Source organism: Macaca nemestrina, chromosome 3 (genome assembly GCF_043159975.1).
Source record: "Macaca nemestrina isolate mMacNem1 chromosome 3, mMacNem.hap1, whole genome shotgun sequence".
NCBI lineage: Eukaryota > Metazoa > Chordata > Mammalia > Primates > Cercopithecidae > Macaca > Macaca nemestrina.
The window spans coordinates 190,016,843-190,035,811 of NC_092127.1; the positions used below are offsets into that span (position 1 = coordinate 190,016,843).

The following is an 18,969-nucleotide window of genomic DNA, read 5'->3' on the forward strand; positions in this document are numbered from 1 at the left end:
TGTGAGGCTCCCCCAGGGCGGCCCCACCCTCCCCCACAGGGGAGTGATGTCACCAGGAACCCCAGGGACTCCCATCAAGTCAGGGACCCTGGAGCTGGATGTTCTACAAGCATCCTGGGATGCTGGATGAGTGGTTTCCAGGGAAATAGGGGAAGATCCTTCCTGGCATGGGCATGGCCAGGAGAATGGCTGGGAGCCTGAGGGCCAAAGTGAGCAGGTGCAGGTCAGGGGCGAGAGCAGGCAGAGCTGTGAAGCCGCAGGCAGGGTCACCATGGAGGTGATGGGAGTGCCCAGAACTGGGCATGTCGGGTGGGCGTCTGAGGGTCTCTAGGTCCCAGCATGGTACTCAGTGTGTTGGGGCACCCAGAGTTCCCCATCACCATTCAGGGCCCTGCAGTTTCCCTCAGCAACAGGCAAGGTTCTACTCCTCCTCTTCTACATGGAAGAGGAGGCTGAGATGCAGATGTGGGACTGTCCCCCAGCACAGTGTCAAGGCTGTCCAAGGAGAGAGCAGGGCAGGCTCTGGGGGCCTGGGCACGCAGCTTCTCCATAGCGCGAGGCCCAGGCCTGGGCCTTTTCCCAGCCCCCACCGCAGTCAGAAGAGGAGGCTGGAGTCCCGGGGGCCTGCCCTGCACTGGGGTTTCTGCCTCTCAAGGACACTACTGTTGTGGTCATGGCCTGACCTGCTTCACTCTCTGCCCTATCATCCCACGAACAAAGCAATGTTCTCTTCCTCACACCTGGAAAAAAAAAAAAAGCGAGGAAAGCTCCTCATGCTGTACCTCCCCCTGGCTGGTGACCCTTTTTCAGCTCTTGTGCAATCTCCAGAGTTCTAGGACCTGCTGTCCCCACCTCATTCTCCTGCAAACTGATGCCTGGGTGGGGCTGCCCTGGGCCTTGTCTCCCCTGACCTGCCTCGAAGCCTCCTCACCCTCTGCCTTCCTGGTTCCACAGCTCCGGCCCCCATCCCATTGACTCACCCCTGCGGGGCCCTCACCCAGGCTCAGTCCATGAACAATAGTCCCCAGTTCCAGACCTCTTACCTGGGTGGCTGGTGGCATCCCAGACTCACCGTCCACGACTGGTCTCCAGTCCCACCTCCAGGTACACAGCGCAGGTCTTCCCCTCTTCCTCCTACCTGCGTCCTGTCCACCAGGAAATCCTGTGGCCTCATCGTCCAAATACCTCCAGAAGCTGGCCCTCCCTACCCTCTCCCCAGCCAGGCCCTGCCCTCTTCACCTTCACTCAGGGTGAGGTCATACTTTGATGGGGCACAGAGGCAGGTGGAACATGAGGCTGGGAGAAGTGGGAGCTACTGAGTGTTCTAGGTGGTGAGAAGTAACCATGATGCAGCTCCTTGGGAGCTTTCTGTCTCCTGCTGCCTGCTCTGCCTGGCACACAGAGGATGGCGGGGGCACCAGGATCGCTGAGCTGTTGCCTGGAGAGACCTGGGACCTGATCCAGGGTGGTGCCCTGGCTCCCCCATGGTGTACACATCACCTGCATGCCCTCTCCCACTATCCCCCCATCCCCCCAGCAGAAAGAAGCAGCCGAGGTCTCCTGCTGTACTAATGTATTCCATCTTTCAAAAAGAAAGACATGATTTTAATATTACTTAACAATATGTTAAAAAAGTAGCCAGGCAGGCCTCCGTGTTAATACAGTCGTACACTCTATAACAGACTTGATGGTGTGAGTACTGGGTGGGCTTGCTTTTAACTTTCTCGTTCTGCAAGGGATCTTACACAAGCTGGCTACAAGTCAGGGGGGATCAAACACAAACAGCGCAACGTGTACACTCCGAGACAGTAGATTGTGGAGAACAAAGGAGGCCTGCCCCGCCCAGCCCGCCGAGGGTGGGACGCAGGGGCACAGGAGAGCTGAGTGATGGCCGATACCCCGGTGAGGACAGATGACAGGACAGGGCGCAATGCAAAGGCAACGGAGCCACGTGGATGATGCAAACTCCTATCTGGCCACGGCCCAGGCCTCCAAGGCCGTGGTAGTGGGAGAACTTGGCGGGAACTACTGTTCCAATCCGACAGCACAGAGCTACAATCGAAGGAGTCTCACGCACAGACTACACGCACACGAGCTAACAGCGTGGGCCGAGCATCAACTTCTCGGTCTGGGGTTTCAGGCAGCACCAGCTCCGCACAGCCCTTGGCAAGCACCGCGGCTCTGGGGTGCCAGCGAGGGGCTTGGCTCTTGGAGTGGTGCAGCCTGGCCTGCCTCTCGCGTGTCCCTCTCCAGGCAGTCCTCATTCAGTGGGCAGCAAAGGTGGCTTTTTTCAAGCTAAAATTGGACCAGTTGATAGACAGTCTTTGTCGGGTCTGTCTAGCAGAATCCAAGCAGAACCTGCAAAGACAAAAAGCCAAACAGTCACTGAAGGAAACCGCCCACAACCAAGCTGGTGCTCGGCAAAGCCTACCACGCTCCTGTTCTTGCCAGAAACTCACTGCGGGGTCAGGGGTTTGGATTCTCGGTGAGGGGCATGGTGTCAAGGGTCCCCTCCAGGCCCTGCCACAGGCTGCACTTGAGAAGGGGAAAGGACTCGGGAGGAGGAGTGAGTGGGCAGAGGGAGTCCTGAGAAAGAAAACAAACTTTTAATCTGAGAACTGTGAGTCCCCTTAAATTATCAGGCCCAGGCTGGGTGCGGTGGCTCACACCTGTAATCCCAGCACTTTGGGAGGCTGAGGAGGGCAAATCACTTCAACTCAGGAGTTCGAGACCAGCCTGGGGCAACATGGTGAAATCCCCTTTTGTTTTTGAGACAGGGTCTCACTCTCTTGTCCAGGCTGGAGTGCAGTGGCAGTTTCGGCTCTGCAACCTCCACCTCCAAGGTTCAAGCAATTCTCTGCCTCAGCCTCCCGAGTAGCTGGGACTACAGGCATGCACCACCACGCCCAGCATTTTTTTTTTTTTTTTGAGAGGGAGTTGTGCTCTTGTTGTCCAGGCTGGAGTGCAATGGCGTGATCTCAGCTCACTGCAGCCTCTGCCTCCCAGGTTCAAGTGATTCTCCTGCCTTCGCCTGCTAGGATGACAGGTGCCTGCCACCACGTCCACCTGATTTTTGTATTTTTAGTAGAAACAGGCTTTCACCATGTTGACCAGGCTGGTCCATACTCCTGTCCTAAAGTGATCCGTCCGCCTTGGCCTCCCAAAGTGCTGGGATTATAGGTGTGAGCCACCGTGCCTGGACACACCTAGCTAATTTTTTTTTTTTTTTTTTTTGAGACGGAGTCTCGGTCTGTCGCCCAGGCTGGAGTGCAGTGGCCGGATCTCAGCTCACTGCAAGCTCCGCCTCCCGGGTTCATGCCATTCTCCTGCCTCAGCCTCCCGAGTAGCTGGGACTACAGGCGCCCGCCGCCTCGCCCGGCTAGTTTTTTGTATTTTTTAGTAGAGACGGGGTTTCACTGGGTTAGCCAGGATGGTCTCGATCTCCTGACCTCGTGATCCGCCGGTCTCGGCCTCCCAAAGTGCTGGGATTACAGGCTTGAGCCACCGCGCCCGGCCACCTAGCTAATTTTTTAACTTATTTTTTTGAAATGGAGTCTCACTCTGTTGCCCAGGCTGGAATGCAGTGGCACAGTCTTGGTTCACTGCAACCTCTACCTCCCGGGTTCAAGCGATTCTCCTGCCTCAGCTTCCCGAATAGCTAGGACTACAGGCACGTACTACAATACCCAGTTAATTTTTGTAATTTTTGTAGCTTCTTCCCTGGCCAAGCAGCTTTTTTTTTTTTTGAGACCGAGTCTTGCTCTGTCGCCCAGGCTGGAGTGCAGTGGCGCAATCTCGGTTCACTGCAACCTCTGCCTCCCGGGTTCATGCCATTCTCCTGCCTCAGCCTCCCAAGTAGCTGGGACTACAGGCACCTACCACCACGCCCGGCTAATTTTTTCTATTTTTAGTAGAGATGGGGTTTCACGGTGTTAGCCAGAATGGTCTCGATCTCCTGACCTCGTGATCTGCCTGCCTCGGCCTCACAAAGTGCTGGGATTACAGTTGTGAGCCACTGCGCCCGGCCGCCAAGAAGCTTTTAGAGAGAGCAGAGGCCTCAAAAACATTGTATACACATATAGCCTAAATATCAGCTTCTAATTAAGTCAACTTTCAACTCTAAAGCTGTTTAAAAGCATTCCTGTGTCAGGTTTTAGCTGGGCAAATAGTCAATATTCTTGTTTCTTGGTTTTTCCTTCCTGAAATTGACCATCAAGAAGGAGGTTTGAAGCTGGCCATGGTGGCTCATGCCTGTAATCCTACTGTGGGAGGCTGAGGTTGGAGAATCACTTGAACCCAGGATTTGAGACCAGCCTGTGCAACATAGTGAGACTTCATCTTTACAAAAAGTAAAAAGTTAGCCAGGAGTGGCAGCACACATACGTACGTGCCTATGGTCCCAGCTGCTCGGGGCTGAGGTGGGAGGATCCTTGAGCCTGGGAAGTCAAGGCTGCAGTGAGCTGTGATGGTGCCCCCACATGCCAGCCTGGATGACAAACGTGAGACCCTGTCTCAAAAATAATAAAGCCTTGCTGTGGTGGCTCATGCCTATAATCCCAGACCTTTGGGAGGCTGAGGTGGGTGGATTGCTTGAGCTTACAAGTTCAAGGGCAGCCTGGACAACATGGTAAAACCTCATCTCTACAAAAAAATACAAAAATTAGCCAGGTGTGGTGGCACACACATGTAGTCCTAGCTACTTGGGAGGCTGTGGTGGGAGCATGCCTTGAGCCTGGGAGGCAGAGGCTGCAGTGAGCCTGTTGCCGGTGGCAGGTATCTGAGTTGCTGGTGGCAGATCCATACGTGTCTGCAGCAGCCTCAATTATTGCCTCCTCAGATGAAAGAATCTGACCAAAGGCCATAAGGCGGAAGAAGAGACTGAGGCAAGTTTTAGAACAGGAGTGAAAGTATTAAAAAGCTCGGCCAGGCGCGGTGGCTCATGCCTGTAATCCCAGCACTTTGGGAGGCCAAGACAGGTGGATCACGAGGTCAGGAGATCGAGACCATCCTAACACGGTGAAACCCCGTCTCTACTAAAAAATACAAAAAACTAGCCGGGCGAGGTGGCGGGTGCCCGTAGTCCCAGCTACTCGGGAGGCTGAGGCAGGAGAATGGCATAAACCCGGGAGGCGGAGCTTGTAGTGAGCTGAGATCTGGCCACTGCACTCCAGCCTGAGAGACAGAGCGAGACTCCGTCTCAAAAAAAACCAACCAACCAACCAACCAACCAAACAAAAAAAACAAAACCCACAAAGCTCTAGAGCAGAAACAAAAGGAAGGAAAGTGTACTTGGAAGAGGCCAAGTGGGCAACTTGAGAGACAAGTGCCCCGTCTGGCCTCTGACGTAGGGTTCTAGATGTTGGCATAATTGAGGGTCTTGTGTCCCTTCTCCTGATTCTTCCCTTGGGGTGGGCTGCCAGCACACACAGTGGTCTGCTAGCCCTTGGGAGAGAGCATGCGCAGTGTTTACTGGAGCATGTGCGTGCTCACCTGAGGCGATCTTCCCTGACCGGTGGAATGCACCTGGAAGGTCACACACCAGTTAAACTCCACCATTTTGTGCCTTAGTGCACATGCTTGAGCTCACGTGCCCAACTCCTGAGATCTGATCAGGAAGCTGCTGAGCACCAGCTTCACGTGTTTGTCTACTGGGGAAACTGCCTTTCCCTGGTGCTGGCTGGGACCAATGACTATTTTAGGCAGTGCAACAACTGCCTAACCATCACTGATGGTCGCCTGACGTCCCTGGTGGATGGAGGAGGCCCTCCCCTGCCCGGCTCACGCCTAACTAGTTGCCCTCTGTAACAAGCTGAGAATGTGCCACTGCACTCTGGCCTGGGCGGATAGAACCAGACTTTGTCCTCTCATCAAAAACAAAACAAAAAAAGGTTTTGGAGGTGGAACATATTTGCTTATTAGAGGTCTAGGGTAATCACTATTTAAAGCTATTTGTTTTTGAATGTTTTAATAAACTGTTTCATTTCTGAGTATATGGTTTCATTTAGCTTAGGAGAAGGCTAAACAAAACAACAAAAAACCCCTATCATATTCTAAATGTAAACCAGAAATTCACAACCATTCAAGGGCATACCTGCACAAATGACTCAAAACCAACACACACAGACATGCATGAGACCAAAATTAAGAATCCCTTTACGGCTTTAACCAAGGTCTCTAAAGAGGGAACAAAATTTCAGCCCCAAGCCCTCTCAAGAGCAGCTTAAAGAAAGTCTTGCTAGCTGCAAATAGGGCGTAACCCACGTCGGTCAGGCCATATTTCCGAAGGTCTCGGCTTCTCAGCTGACAGTTTATGCACAAATGCCAGGTGGAAGATTTAAAGAGACAGGAAAGTAGAAAAATGAAACTGCCCATGGGACTAGTGCCAAAAGTTGGGAAAATGAGGGAAGGTAAAGGTATGGGGTTGGGCTGGGGTGGTAGCTCATGCTTGTAATCTTACCACTCTGGAAGACCGAGGTGAAAGATACCCAGAGGCCAGACTGGACAACATAAAGAGATGCCTTCTCTACCGAATTAAAAAAAAAAACAACTGGGCTGGGTGCGGTGGCTCATGTCTGTAATCCCAGCACTTTGGGAGGCTGAGGTGAGGTGGGCGGATCACCTGAGGTCAGGAGTTCGAGACCAGCCTGACCAACATAGAGAAACCCCACCTCTACTAAAAACAGAAAATTAGCCAGGCATGGTGGCACATGCCTGTAATCTCAGCTACCCGGGATGCTGAGGCAGAAGCATCGCTTGAACCCGGGACGCAGAGGTTGCGGTGAGCCAAGATTGCACCATCGAACTCCAGCCTGGGCAACAAGAGTGAAACTCCGTTTCAAAAAAAATAAATAAATAAATTTTTTTTTTTTAAATTAGCTAGGCACGGTGGCGCATCTGTAGTCCCAGCAGTGAACTGTGATCAGGGCACTTCACTTCAGCCTGAACTAAGACTTTATTTTTAAAAAGTCTTTTGGGGTTTAAAGTTTGCTCACAGATTCCTCTGTCCCCGCTGGCACCACCTGTGGGCTGCTAAGTAGCTGTCTTCAGTAAAAAAGGATTTATGTCCTACCTTTAGGCAAACATGAGAGAGGTGGAGAGAGCCCCCTGTACTGTCTTCAGTTCAACAATACCCAGTATTTGAGAGAGGAATGTTTTAGCTTCCTTTAGTAGAAAAGATGACAAATGGGTATCCCAAATGGTCAAATCATAATTTTAAGTAAATTCAAATTAATTCCTATTAGTGGTTATCCTAAGCTAAAGGTATCCACTGAGGAAAGAAATCTGTAGCGGCTCTAAGGAACTGTAACTTTGTTTCAAATCCAGTTCAGCAGGAATGCTGCTTAGCTAATTCCCTGGATGACAAAGTGAGAGACCGTGTCTCAAAAAACAATAAATAGCCGGGCACGGGGGTTCACGCCTGTAATCCCAGCACTTTGGGAGGCCGAGGCGGGCGGATCACGAGGTCAGGAAATCGAGACCATCCTGGTTAACACGGTGAAACCCCGTCTCTACTAAATATACGAAAAAAAATTAGCCAGGCATGTTGGTGGGCACCTGTAGTCCCAGCTACTCGGGAGGCTGAGGCAGGAGAATGGCGTGAACCTGGGAGGCGGAGCTTGCAGTGAGCTGAGATCTGGCCACTGCACTCCAGCCTGAGAGACAGAGCGAGACTCCGTCTCAAAACAAACAAACAAAACAATAAATAAAGATTTACATCCTTAAGTGACTGAGAGCACTCTGTAAAACAAACTTCCACATCTCTTGAGGGCCAGGGAGAGAACTCACCTTCATGCACCAGTTTAAAACTAACAGGAATTGGTCACAATTTTTTTTTGAGATGGAGTCTCGCTCTGTTGCCAGGCTGGAGTGCAGTGGCGCGATCTTGCCTCACTGCAACCTCCGCCTCCCGGGTTCAAGCAATTATCCTGCCTCAGCTTCCCGAGTAGCTGGAACTACAGGTGAGAGCCACCACGCCCAGCTAATTTTTGTATTTTAGTAGAGATGGGGTTTCACCATGTTGGCCAGAACGGTCTCGATCTCTTGACCTCATGATCCACCAGCCTCGGCTTCCCAAAATGCTGGGATTACAGGCGTGAGCCACCGCGACCAGCTGGTCACAATTTTTTTTTTTTTTTTGAGTCAGAGTTTTGCTCTTGTTGCCCAGGTTGGAGTGCAATGGCATGATATGGGCTCACTACAACCTCCCCTTCCTGGGTTCAAGAGATTCTGCTGCCTCAGACTCCAGAGTAGCTGGGATTACAGATGTGTACCAACACACCTGGATAATTTTTATTTTTTTGGTATTTTTAGTAGAGGTGGGGTTTCACCATGTTGTCCAGGCTGGTCTCAAACCCCTGACCTCAAGTGGTCCACCCGCCTCGGCCTCCCGAAGTGTTGGGATTACAGGCATGAGCCACTGCACCTGGCCCTGGTCACAAATTTAAGGAGAAAAAAGGGTCCGAATTACAAACAATGGGAAGCAGCAATTTTAAAAGCATGCTGTGTAATTTAGGACAAAAAATTAAACCAGAGGAGGAAGGGAGCCAAACTGCCGATACCGGGACCCGGATCCCATGCTGTGAAGCGAGGCCAGAGAAGGCAGTTTTCCTTCTTTTCCCCTGAAACCCGAATCTCTCGCCTCTTTAGAAAGGGAACGGGGTTAGAATCAACAACTCAAGTTTTTAAGAAAAAAGAACAAATTAGGAGAGGAGGTGATTACAAAAGTTGTTTGTCAGAGTCAGGCTTGGTGGCTCACGCCTCTAATCCCAACGTCTGGAAGGCCGAGGCAGATAGAGCACTTGAATCTAGGAGTTTGAGACCACCCTGGGTGACATAATGAGACCCGTCTCTACTAAACATTTTAAAAATTAGCTGAGATTGGTGGCCCACGCCTGTAGTCCCAGCTAGTCAGGAGGCTGAGGTGGGAGGATTAATTGAGCCTGAGAGGTCAAGGGTGCAGTGAGCCAAGATCATACCACTGTAATCCAGCCTGGGTAACAGAGCAATACTACTGTCTTAAAAAAAAAAAAAAAAAGTTGTCAAGAATTCTCATTGGTTTATAGAAATTATATTGATAGTGATTGCCTATAAACTGTTAAACTATAGGATATGAGTTATCTAGTATATGACAACATTAAGAGGTTAATTTACCGCTACTTTGGCCACACTCTATCTAGAGTCTATACAGCAGGTGGATTACTTAGTTCGAGGTGGGGGAGGGCGTAGGATGTGCCTGCTCTCACATTTCACTGCCTCTCTGGATGTGATACTCTTTTTTTTGAGACAGGGTCTTACTCTGTTGCCCAGGCTGGAGTGCAGTGGTGCAATCACAGCTCACTGCAACCTGGACCTCCTGGGCTCAAGTGACCCTCCCCCACCTCAGCTTCCCGAGTAGCTGGAACTACTAGTGTGCCACCATGCCCAGCTGATTCTACTTTTTGTAGAGATGACGTCTTGCTGTGTTGCCCAGGCAAGCACCTTCTATATATATCTATATATATCTACACACATATATATATATATTATTTTTTAATTAAAAAAGAGGGCCAGGCGAGGTGGCTCACGCCTGTAATCCCAGCACTTTGGGAGGCTGAGGTAGGTGGATTACCTGAGGTCAGGAGTTCGAGGTCAGCCTGGCCAACATGGTGAAACTCTCTCTCTACTAAAAATACAAAAAAATTAGCTGGGCGTGGTGGCAGGTGCCTGTAATCGAGGCTACTCAGGAGGCTGAGACAGAAAAATCGCTTCAATTTGGGAGGCGGAGGTTGCAGTGAGCCAAGATTGCACCACTGCACTCCAGTCTGGGTGACAAGAGCAAAACTCCATTTCAAAAAGTTAAAAAAAAAGTAATAATAAAAGCTTCTCAGTTGACTGAATTCCTCTCTTCTGTAACCCTTGATAACTATATGCACTTTCTCAGCCGACTTTTCTTTTTGTTGACATGATTTCTGCCAAGAATAACGTAAAGCTTCATGGACTGGAAAGTTTAAATTCTTTCTCTAGCCTCTGTGTTTTTTTTTTTTTTTTTCAGACGGAGTCTCGCTCTGTCACCCAGGCTGGAGTGCAGTGGAGCGATCTCGGCACACTGCAACCTCCACCTCCTGGGTTCACGCCATTCTCCTGCCTCAGCCTCCCGATTAGCTGGGACTACAGGGGCTCGCCACCACGCCCAGCTAATTTTTTGTATTTTTTAGTAGAGACGGGGTTTCACCGTGTTAGCCAGGATGGTCTCGATCTCCTGACCTCGTGATCTGCCCGTCTCGGCCTCCCAAAGTGCTGGGATTACAGGCTTGAGCCACCGCGCCCGGCCTTTTTTTGTATTTTTAGTAGCGATGGGGTTTCACCATGTTAGCCAGGATGGTCTCAATCTCCTGACCTTGTGATCCTCCTGCCTCAGCCTCCCAAAGTGCTGGGATTATAGGCATGAGCCACCGCGCCCAGCCTAAAGTATACTTTTGTAAGCAAAATTGAAACACTGGACCAGGTGTGGTGGCTCATTCCTGCAATCCCAGCACTCTGGAAGGTTTGAGAATCCTCTGAGCTCCGGAGTTCCAGAACAGCCTGGGTAACACGGCAAAACCCTTTTATTTATTTATTTATTTATTTATTTATTTATTTATTTATTTATTTTTTATTTATTTGTCTCCAAATCTGAATGAAACCTGAAAATGGTTATTATTGTCACCCATCCACTAGGTATAATTATGGTTGCTTAAACTGTGGTTCATTCATTCAACCACAAACATTTGTGAATGCCCAACAGTGTTCTTGCCTGGCAGCCTCTATGAGACTGGGCCCCTCACTCCCCAAAACTGGAAGGGCTGACTGTGTCATCTCCCAGAATCCAATTTCTCTTTCCCTGGCCCTAGCTAGTCAAGCCCTGAGTTTGTGATGTTACCTCCTGCCTCTGCCGTCCCCTTCTAACTCTGACAATCAGTAATCCTGTCTCCATTAGTGCATGTGTGACCCTGTCCTCCGAGCCCCTTCTCGACACGGCAGCTAGAATAGAGCGCTCGAGAACATCAACCACATTCCTGCTCCAAGTCATTCAAGGAAGAAATCCAATCCAAACCATCGCACGGCTTCAACAGGTTCTTGCAGCATGGGCACAGAACTCACGCTGCTCTCTAAGGCCCCCAGGCCCAGTGTGACCTGGCTTTGTCCCTCCCCATACCACCTGCACCCCAGACACAGTGGCCTCCACATCAGGCCTGTTTTGTCAACTGCAGACTACGTGAGACATGCACACAGGATCTGACACACAGAACATCCACATAACCAGCATGCAGAATCCTGAGTCACAGCACCCCCAGGTCACGAAACCTGACACTGCTAACCATGGCACCGTGCTGTCCTCTCCCAAGAGGTAGCCAGTGCTCTAGTGTTTGGAGTCATTAGTCCACCATAGTTTTTGGTAATTTCATGACTTCTCTATGGCGTCCTAAATGGTAGTACGGTTGTGCTGTGTGGCCTCATATCGAGGGAACTGTACTTACAGCTTCTTATTTTTTTTTTTTTTTTTTTTTGAGACGGAGTCTCGCTCTGTCGCCCAGCCCAGGCTGGAGTGCAGTGGCGCGATCTCGGCTCACTGCAAGCTCCGCCTCCCGGGTTCACGCCATTCTCCTGCCTCAGCCTCCCGAGTAGCTGGGACTACAGGCGCCCACAACCGCGCCCGGCTAATTTTTTGTATTTTTAGTAGAGACGAGGTTTCACCGTGGTCTCGATCTCCTGACCTTGTGATCCGCCCGCCTCGGCCTCCCAAAGTGCTGGGATTACAGGCGTGAGCCACCGCGCCCGGCCACAGCTTCTTATTTCACTCAACATTATGTCTGTGAGAGTTCTCCATGAGGCGGCAGTCTGTTCGTCTTCACTGCGGTATGAACACGGCAGTGAACACATAGCTACTGCTTGCCTCCTGCTTGCCCCGCCCCCCACAGGACATGCAGGAGAACCTCTCAGCTATTTGCTGGCTTGCATGGGAGGCACAACTTCAATTTTGCTAGATTCTGCCAAACTCTTTTCCAAAGTAATTTAACAGTTATGCTCTCCGGAGTGGTGGGTAGGGAATCCCGTCACTCCACGCCTTCCTCCAGCAGGAGAGAGGGAGGGCTCACCGGCCACAAACCCATGAAACAGCAGCACCTCCCCTGGTCTTGCTATGGGGCTCCTTGGTCAGGCTGAATTTGTAGTTTATTGGTCAAAAGCTTGCTGTGGGATCCTAATCTTTTGCCTTTGTTTTTTTGTTTGGTTTTGGGAGAAAGGATCTCTCTGTTGCTTAGGCTGGAGTGAGGTGGCGTAAGCATAGCTCACTGAAGCTTCAAACTCCTGAGTTCAAGGGATTCTCCTGTATCAATTTCCTGAGTAGCTGGGACTACAGGCATGTGTCACCATGTCTGGCTAATTTTTTCTTTTTTTTTTTTTTTTGAGATGGAGTCTCACTGTCAGCCAGGCTGGAGTGCAGTGGCCCAATCTCAGCTCACTGCAAGCTCTGCCTCCCGGGTTCACGCCATTCTCCTGCCTCAGCCTCCCGAATAGCTGGGATTACAGGCGCCCACCACCACGCTTGGCTAATTCTTTGTATTTTTCGTAGAGACGGGGTTTCACTGTGTTAGCCAGGGTGGTTTCGATCTCCTGGCCTCGTGATCCGCCCGTCTCGGCCTCCCAAAGTGCTGGGATTACAGACGTGAGCCACCGCACCTGGCCCACGCCTGGCTAATTTTTAATTTTTCTGTAGAATTGTGGTCTGTGTTGTTCAGGTCGGTCTCAAACTCCTGGCTTCAAGCAATCCCCTCGCCTTGGTCTCCTAAAGCACTGGGATTACAGGCATGAGCCACTATGGCCAGTCCTTGACAGTTTTATGATACTAACCCTTCCTATCTTTGGATAATGAATCTCTGTGATTTAGACCTTCTTTAATGTTTTCCAGTAAAGTTTCATAGTCTTTTGTATACAAGTCTTATGCAACTTTTGTCACATTTATCTGTGGATACTGCAGAGATTTTGGTGCTATTATAAACACTTTTAATTTGAGCTACATTTCTAATTATTTGTGGTGTGGGTATAGAGAAAAATAAGTTTTTTTTTTTAAATTAAAAAAAAAAAAAAAACAGGGTCTCGCTGTTGCCCAAGCTGGAGTGCAGTGGTGCCATCTTGGCTCACTGTAGCCTTGATCTCCTGGGCTCAAGGGATCCTGCCACTTCAGCCTCCTGAGTAGGTGGGACCACAGGTGCACGTCACCACACGTGGCTAATTATTTCATTTTTTGTAGAGTCAGTATCTCGCTAAGTTGCTCAGGTTGGTCTCCAATTCCTGGGCTCAAGTGATCTTTCCACCTTAGCCTCACAAAATGTTGAAATTACAGGCGTGAGCCACCGTGCTCTGTTTAAAAACAAAAAACAAAAGCAAATAACTTCTGTACTGATCCTACACAGTTAGCCCCTTGCTGTCAGTTCTTTTATATTTCCTGTGAGGACAATTAGATCACCTGTAAAACTGAGCCTTAGTTCCTCTTTTCTACTCCTTTAGCCTAGGAATTACAATTTAAGGTTGAATGTAAAATACTTTTTTTTTTGAATCTACTGATCCATGATCTACTGAACCATGATCGTATGACTCTTTTTAATATATTAATGTAGCAACTAACATAAGTGGATTTTCTAGATGGGTGCGGGGGCTCACACCTGTAATTCTGGCACTTTGGGAGGCTGAGGTGGGCAGATCACTTGAGGCCAGGAGTTCGAGAACAGCCTGGGCAATGTGGCGAAATCCCGTCTCTACAAAAAGAAGAAGAAAAAAAATTAGCCAGGCATGGTGGCACGTGCCTATAGTCCCAGCTACTTGGAGGGCCGAGGTGGGAGGACTGCTGGAGCCTGGGGAGGTCAAGGCTGCAGTGAACAGTGATTGTGTCATGGCACTCAAGCCTAGGTGACAGAGTGAGACCCTGTCAGAAGGGAGGGAGGAAGGAGGATTTTTTTTTTTTTTTTTTTGAGACGGAGTGTCTCTCTGTTGCCCAGGCTGGAGTACAATGGTGCAATCTTTGTTCACTGCAACCTCCGCCTCCCAGGTTCAAGTGATTCTCCTGCCTCAGCCTCCCGAGTAGCTGGGATTACAGGCATGCGCTACGACGCCTGGCTAATTTTGTATTTTTAGTAGAGACAGGGTTTCCCCATGTTGGTCAGGCTGATCTCAAACTCCCAACCTCAGGTGATCCGCCCGCCTCAGCCTCCAAAGTGCTGGGATTATAGGCATGAGCCACCACGCCTGGCCAATAAAGTGAATTTTCTAATATGAAACACTATTTGCGTTCCTGGGATAAACCAATTTGATCATGGTATACTGCTTTCTAAAATACACTGCTGCTGGATTTGGTATATTAATTTTTTTTTTTTTTTAATTACAACGATGTAGGTATGATAATATTTTTGAGATGGGAGTCTTGCTCTAGTTGCCCAGGCTCAAGCACAATGGCATGATCTTGGCTCACTGCGACCTCTGCCTCCTGGGTTCAAGCGATTCTCCTGGAGCCTCAGCCTCCTGGAAAATATTTTCTTTAGGATTTTTGCATCTAATATGAGCAAGACAAACCTGTGATTTTTCCTTTTATCTGGTATTGTTTTGGGCAGATTTTGGTATCAAAATTTTACTTGTCTTGTAAGACAAAGTAGGGAGTATTCACTTGTGTGTGTGCTGTCTCACTCATTTAAATTCACTGGTAGAGTCTGCTCACGACTGGATAATTCATTCTTTGAAAGTCTGAAAGTTTGGTAGAATTCTCGGTAAAACTGTTAAAATGTAGTTTTCTCACTGAGACTTACAGCTATTGTTTTCATTTCTTTAGTAGTTACTGGACCATTCAGGCTATTTTTACCTTGGATTGATTTTGCATTTCATAGTTTTAAAGTCAATTGTAATGAAGTTGTTCCTAGTGTTCTCTTATTTTAATCTCTCCAGTATCTGTGTAGTTATTTCCTCCTTTTCACTTATATATTTACAAAATTAAAAAAAATTTTTTTTTTTTTTTTGAGACAGGGCTCTTGTCACCCAGGTTGGAGGGTAGATGCACAATCTTGGTTCACTGCAACCTCCACCTCTCGGGCTCAAGCCATCCTCCCACCTCAGCCTCCTGAGTAGCTGGGACTATAGGCGCATGCCACCACGTCTGGCTAATTTTTTGGTATTTTTTGTAGAGACAGGATTTCATCATGTTGCCTAGGCTGGTCTTGAACTGACCTCAAGTGGCTTCCCAACGTGCTGGGATTACAGGCATCAGCCACAGCACCCGGCCAAAACTGTTTTTATTTTTTTGTTCTTTAATTACAGACATTTTCAAACACACACAAAAACAGATAGTACAGTATAATGAACATAGCCATCACCTGACTTTGATAATTATCAACATCCTAATTCTTCTTCCATCTAATTATGCTATATTTTGTGTCTTTTTTTCCCTATTATTCTTAATCTGTCTCCTAAAGATTTGGTGTTTTCAATCAATCAAATTTTAGCTTTGTTGATCTTCTCTACCAAGTCTTTTTTTTTTTTTTTTTTTTTTTTTGAGACGGAGTCTCGCTCTGTAGCCCAGGCTGGAGTGCAGTGGCCGGATCTCAGCTCACTGCAAGCTCCGCCTCCCGGGTTCACGCCATTCTCCGGCCTCAGCCTCCCGAGTAGCTGGGACTACAGGCGCCTGCCACCTCGCCCGGCTAGTTTTTTTTTTTTTTTTTTTTTTTTTTTTTGGTATTTCTTAGTAGAGACGGGGTTTCACCGTGTTAGCCAGGATGGTCTCGATCTCCTGACCTCGTGATCCGCCCGTCTCGGCCTCCCAAAGTGCTGGGATTACAGGCTTGAGCCACCGCGCCCGGCCTCTACCAAGTCTTTGTTTTCTATTTAATTATCTCCCTTATCTCCTTCTTTATATATTCTTTGGGTTTATTCTGTTGTTCTGTTCCTAATTTCTCAAGGGAAATCTTTAACTCATTATGTTCCAGGGTTTTTAAAAATGAATTTAGGCAATTATAGCCTTATATAAACAGCTCTAAAAAGTTAACTTTTTTCGGCATCCCACAGGTTTCCATATGCACTGTTTTAATTATCTTTCAGTTCTATGTATTTAGAAATTTTGACTCTCTGGGTATGGTGGCTCACACCTGTAATCCCAGCACTTTGGGAGGCTGAGGCGGGTGGATCACCTGAGGTCAGGAGTTCGAGACTAGCCTGGCCAACATGGTGAAACCTCATTTTTACTAAAAATAAAAAAAATTAGCTGGGCATGGTGGTGGGCGCCTGTAATCCCAGCTACTTGGAAGGCTGAGGCAAGAGAATCGCCTGAACGCAGGAGGCGGAGGTTGCGGTGAGCGGAGATCACACCACTGCACTCCAGTGTGGACAACAGACTGAGACTCTGTCTCAAAAAAAAAAAAAAAAAAAAAAAAAAAAAAAGACTGGTTTCTTACTTGACTCATGAGTTATTTAAACTTCTATACTTTTAGATTTCCAAATATTCTGTGATTTAAAAATTGATTTATAATAAATCTCTGATTAAAATATGTTGTGGTTAAAGAACATTATCTATTCTTTGGGGAAAAAAAATTTTTTTTTCAGACAGGGTCTTGCTCTGTTGCCCAGGCTCGAGTGCAGTGGCGTGATCATAGTTCACTGCAACCTCAAACTCCTAGGTTCAAGTGATCCTCTGGCCTCAGTCTCCTGAGTAGCTTGGACTACAGGTGCATGCCTACCTCACCTTTTTTTTTTTTTTTTTTTTGAGACAAAGTCTCTCTCTGTCCCCTAGGCTGGAGTGCAGTAGTGTGATCTCGGCTCACTGCAACCTCTGCCTCCCAGGTTCAAGCGATTCTCCTGCCTCAGTCTCCTGAGTAGCTGGGACTACAAGCACTCATCACCATGCCCAGCTAATTTTTGTATTTTCAGTAGAGATGGGGTTTCACCATGTTGGCCAGGCTGGTCTCGAACTCCTGACCTCAAGTGATCTGTCTTGGCCTCCCAAAGTGCTGGGATTACAGGCGTGAGCCACCAGGTGCAGCCTCTAGTCCAGTTTTGTTGTTTTTATTATAATACAAATAAATGCTTAATCACACCTGTAATCTCAGCACTCTGAGAGGCCGAGGTGGGTGGATCATTTAAAGTCAAGAGTTTGAGACCTGCCTGGCCAGCAGAGTAAAACCCCATTTCCACTAAAAATACAAAAATTAGCCAGGCGTGGTGGCGGGCCCCTGTAATCCTAGTTAGTCAGGAGGCTGAGGCAGGAGAATTGCTTGAACCTGGGAGGTGGGGATTGCAGTGAGCCAAGATCACACCATTGCACTCCAGCCTGGGTGACAGAGACTCCATCTCAAAAAATAAAAAAGTGAAATAAATAGGCCGGGTGTGGTGGCTCACGCCTGTAATCACAGCACTTTGGGAGGCTAAGGCAGGTACATCACCTGAGGTCAGGAGTTTGAGACCAGTCTGGTCAACATGGTGAAACCCCATCTCTATTAAAATATAAAAATCAGCTAGGTGTGGTGGCGGGTGCCTGTAATCCCAGCTACTCCGGAGGCTGAGGCAGGAGAATTGCTTGAACCCAGGAGGCAGAGGTTGCAGTGAGCTGAGATGGTGCCACTGCACTCCAACCTGGGTGACAGAGCGAGATTCCCTCTCAAAAATAAAATAAAATAAAACAAAATTTTGTTACCATTAATTCACACAGTAGATAAAACATTATAGAACATAGCACTGATAAAATTTGCCCATCAGGAAAACAGCAAGTATCTAAAATGCTACTTTTCTTCTTAAAAGCATACTGCTCCAGTGTGTTCAACCATCAGCATATGTGAGGGTCACCCGGAAGGCTTTCAATAACACAGATGCCGGCCCCTTCCCAGAATCTGATCCGGCAGGTCTAGGGAGGGGCCTGTATCCCCCCGGAGACGCTGCTGGCCCAGGACACCTTGAGAGTCACCGCCTCGGTGGGGAGGGGTGGGGGGAAGCCACTGCTATCAACTATTTTTCTAGCATGTGAGGGGGAGGAGAAGTGAGACTGTGAGTGCTGGGAGTGGGGGAGGGGTGTGTGTGGCTGGCCTGTCCTGCTACAAGGCTCTTTAGTAGCCAGGTTGCATGGCTTGCTTGATGTAACTTCGTCTAAGACAACTAGAAGTGCCGTGGAAAGACAGAAAACCAAACATGTATGGCAAGCACACAATCACCACGGTTTCAGACACACAGCCTCCACATTTACCTTTTGAAATACTCCACTTCCCTCTCTGTCTCATCCATATCCACACTGTCTAGGTCAATATCTTTAGGTAGAAAGACATCATCTGTAAAATAAAAGAGAAGCAGCAAGTCAAATTACAGTAGCAGGCTATCTTATCAGAACAGAAGAAATCATTTGGCTTCGCTCAATTTAAACAACTTCAAAAATTGTAAACGTTTTTCTCAAACGAGATTTTACAGAAGGCCAAAGGAGGACAGCTCTCTGGTGTGTTTATGAACATCCAGGTCTGACCTGGAAACTACAGAACTCACATGTCCGCTAAGCAAAGCAACCGTGGCTTCAGGTCCCATTAGAAGACATGTCTGCTAGAACCTAGACTCCCCATGTGACTGGTCATTACGTGACAGGCAGCCCATCAGAGAGCCCTTTAGCAAGAACATTCCCAGAAATCTAAACTGCATGCAAGCCCAGGGACTGCCCAAAATTTCTGCTGGTGTCAGGCAGAGCATAGCTGCCAGCAGAAGCTATCCAGAGGGCAGGCCCATATTAAGGAAAGTGCTGTCCCTCGAATGTGCCCTTGACAGGAAGAGGACCCAGACATCAACCCTACAGGAAGGCGGTTCTCCCAGGCATTCATCTCACCCATATGACATCCAGAGATTTCATCAAAACTTTTCTTTTCTTTTATTTTAGATGAAGTCTCACTCTGTCACCCAGGCATGATCTCGGCTCACTGCAACCTCCATCTCCCAGGCTCAAGCAAT

General features: G+C 48.5%; 1 protein-coding gene across 7 annotated transcripts in view; it reads right to left on the reverse strand.

Annotated features, from left to right (window-relative positions):
* Positions 1-1,566: 1,566 nt before the first annotated feature.
* LOC105483855 (family with sequence similarity 193 member A) overlaps positions 1,567-18,969 on the reverse strand; it is a 198,178-nt gene continuing 180,775 nt past the window's right edge. For all 7 annotated transcript variants that reach the window (XM_071093911.1, XM_071093910.1, XM_071093912.1 and 4 more), the window contains 2 exons: positions 18,227-18,308; positions 1,567-2,358 (listed from right to left, as the gene is read on the reverse strand). In XM_071093911.1, coding sequence (XP_070950012.1) covers positions 2,265-2,358; positions 18,227-18,308 — 176 coding nt within the window. In that variant the 3' untranslated portion in view covers positions 1,567-2,264. The remainder of the gene's footprint in view (positions 2,359-18,226; positions 18,309-18,969) is intronic.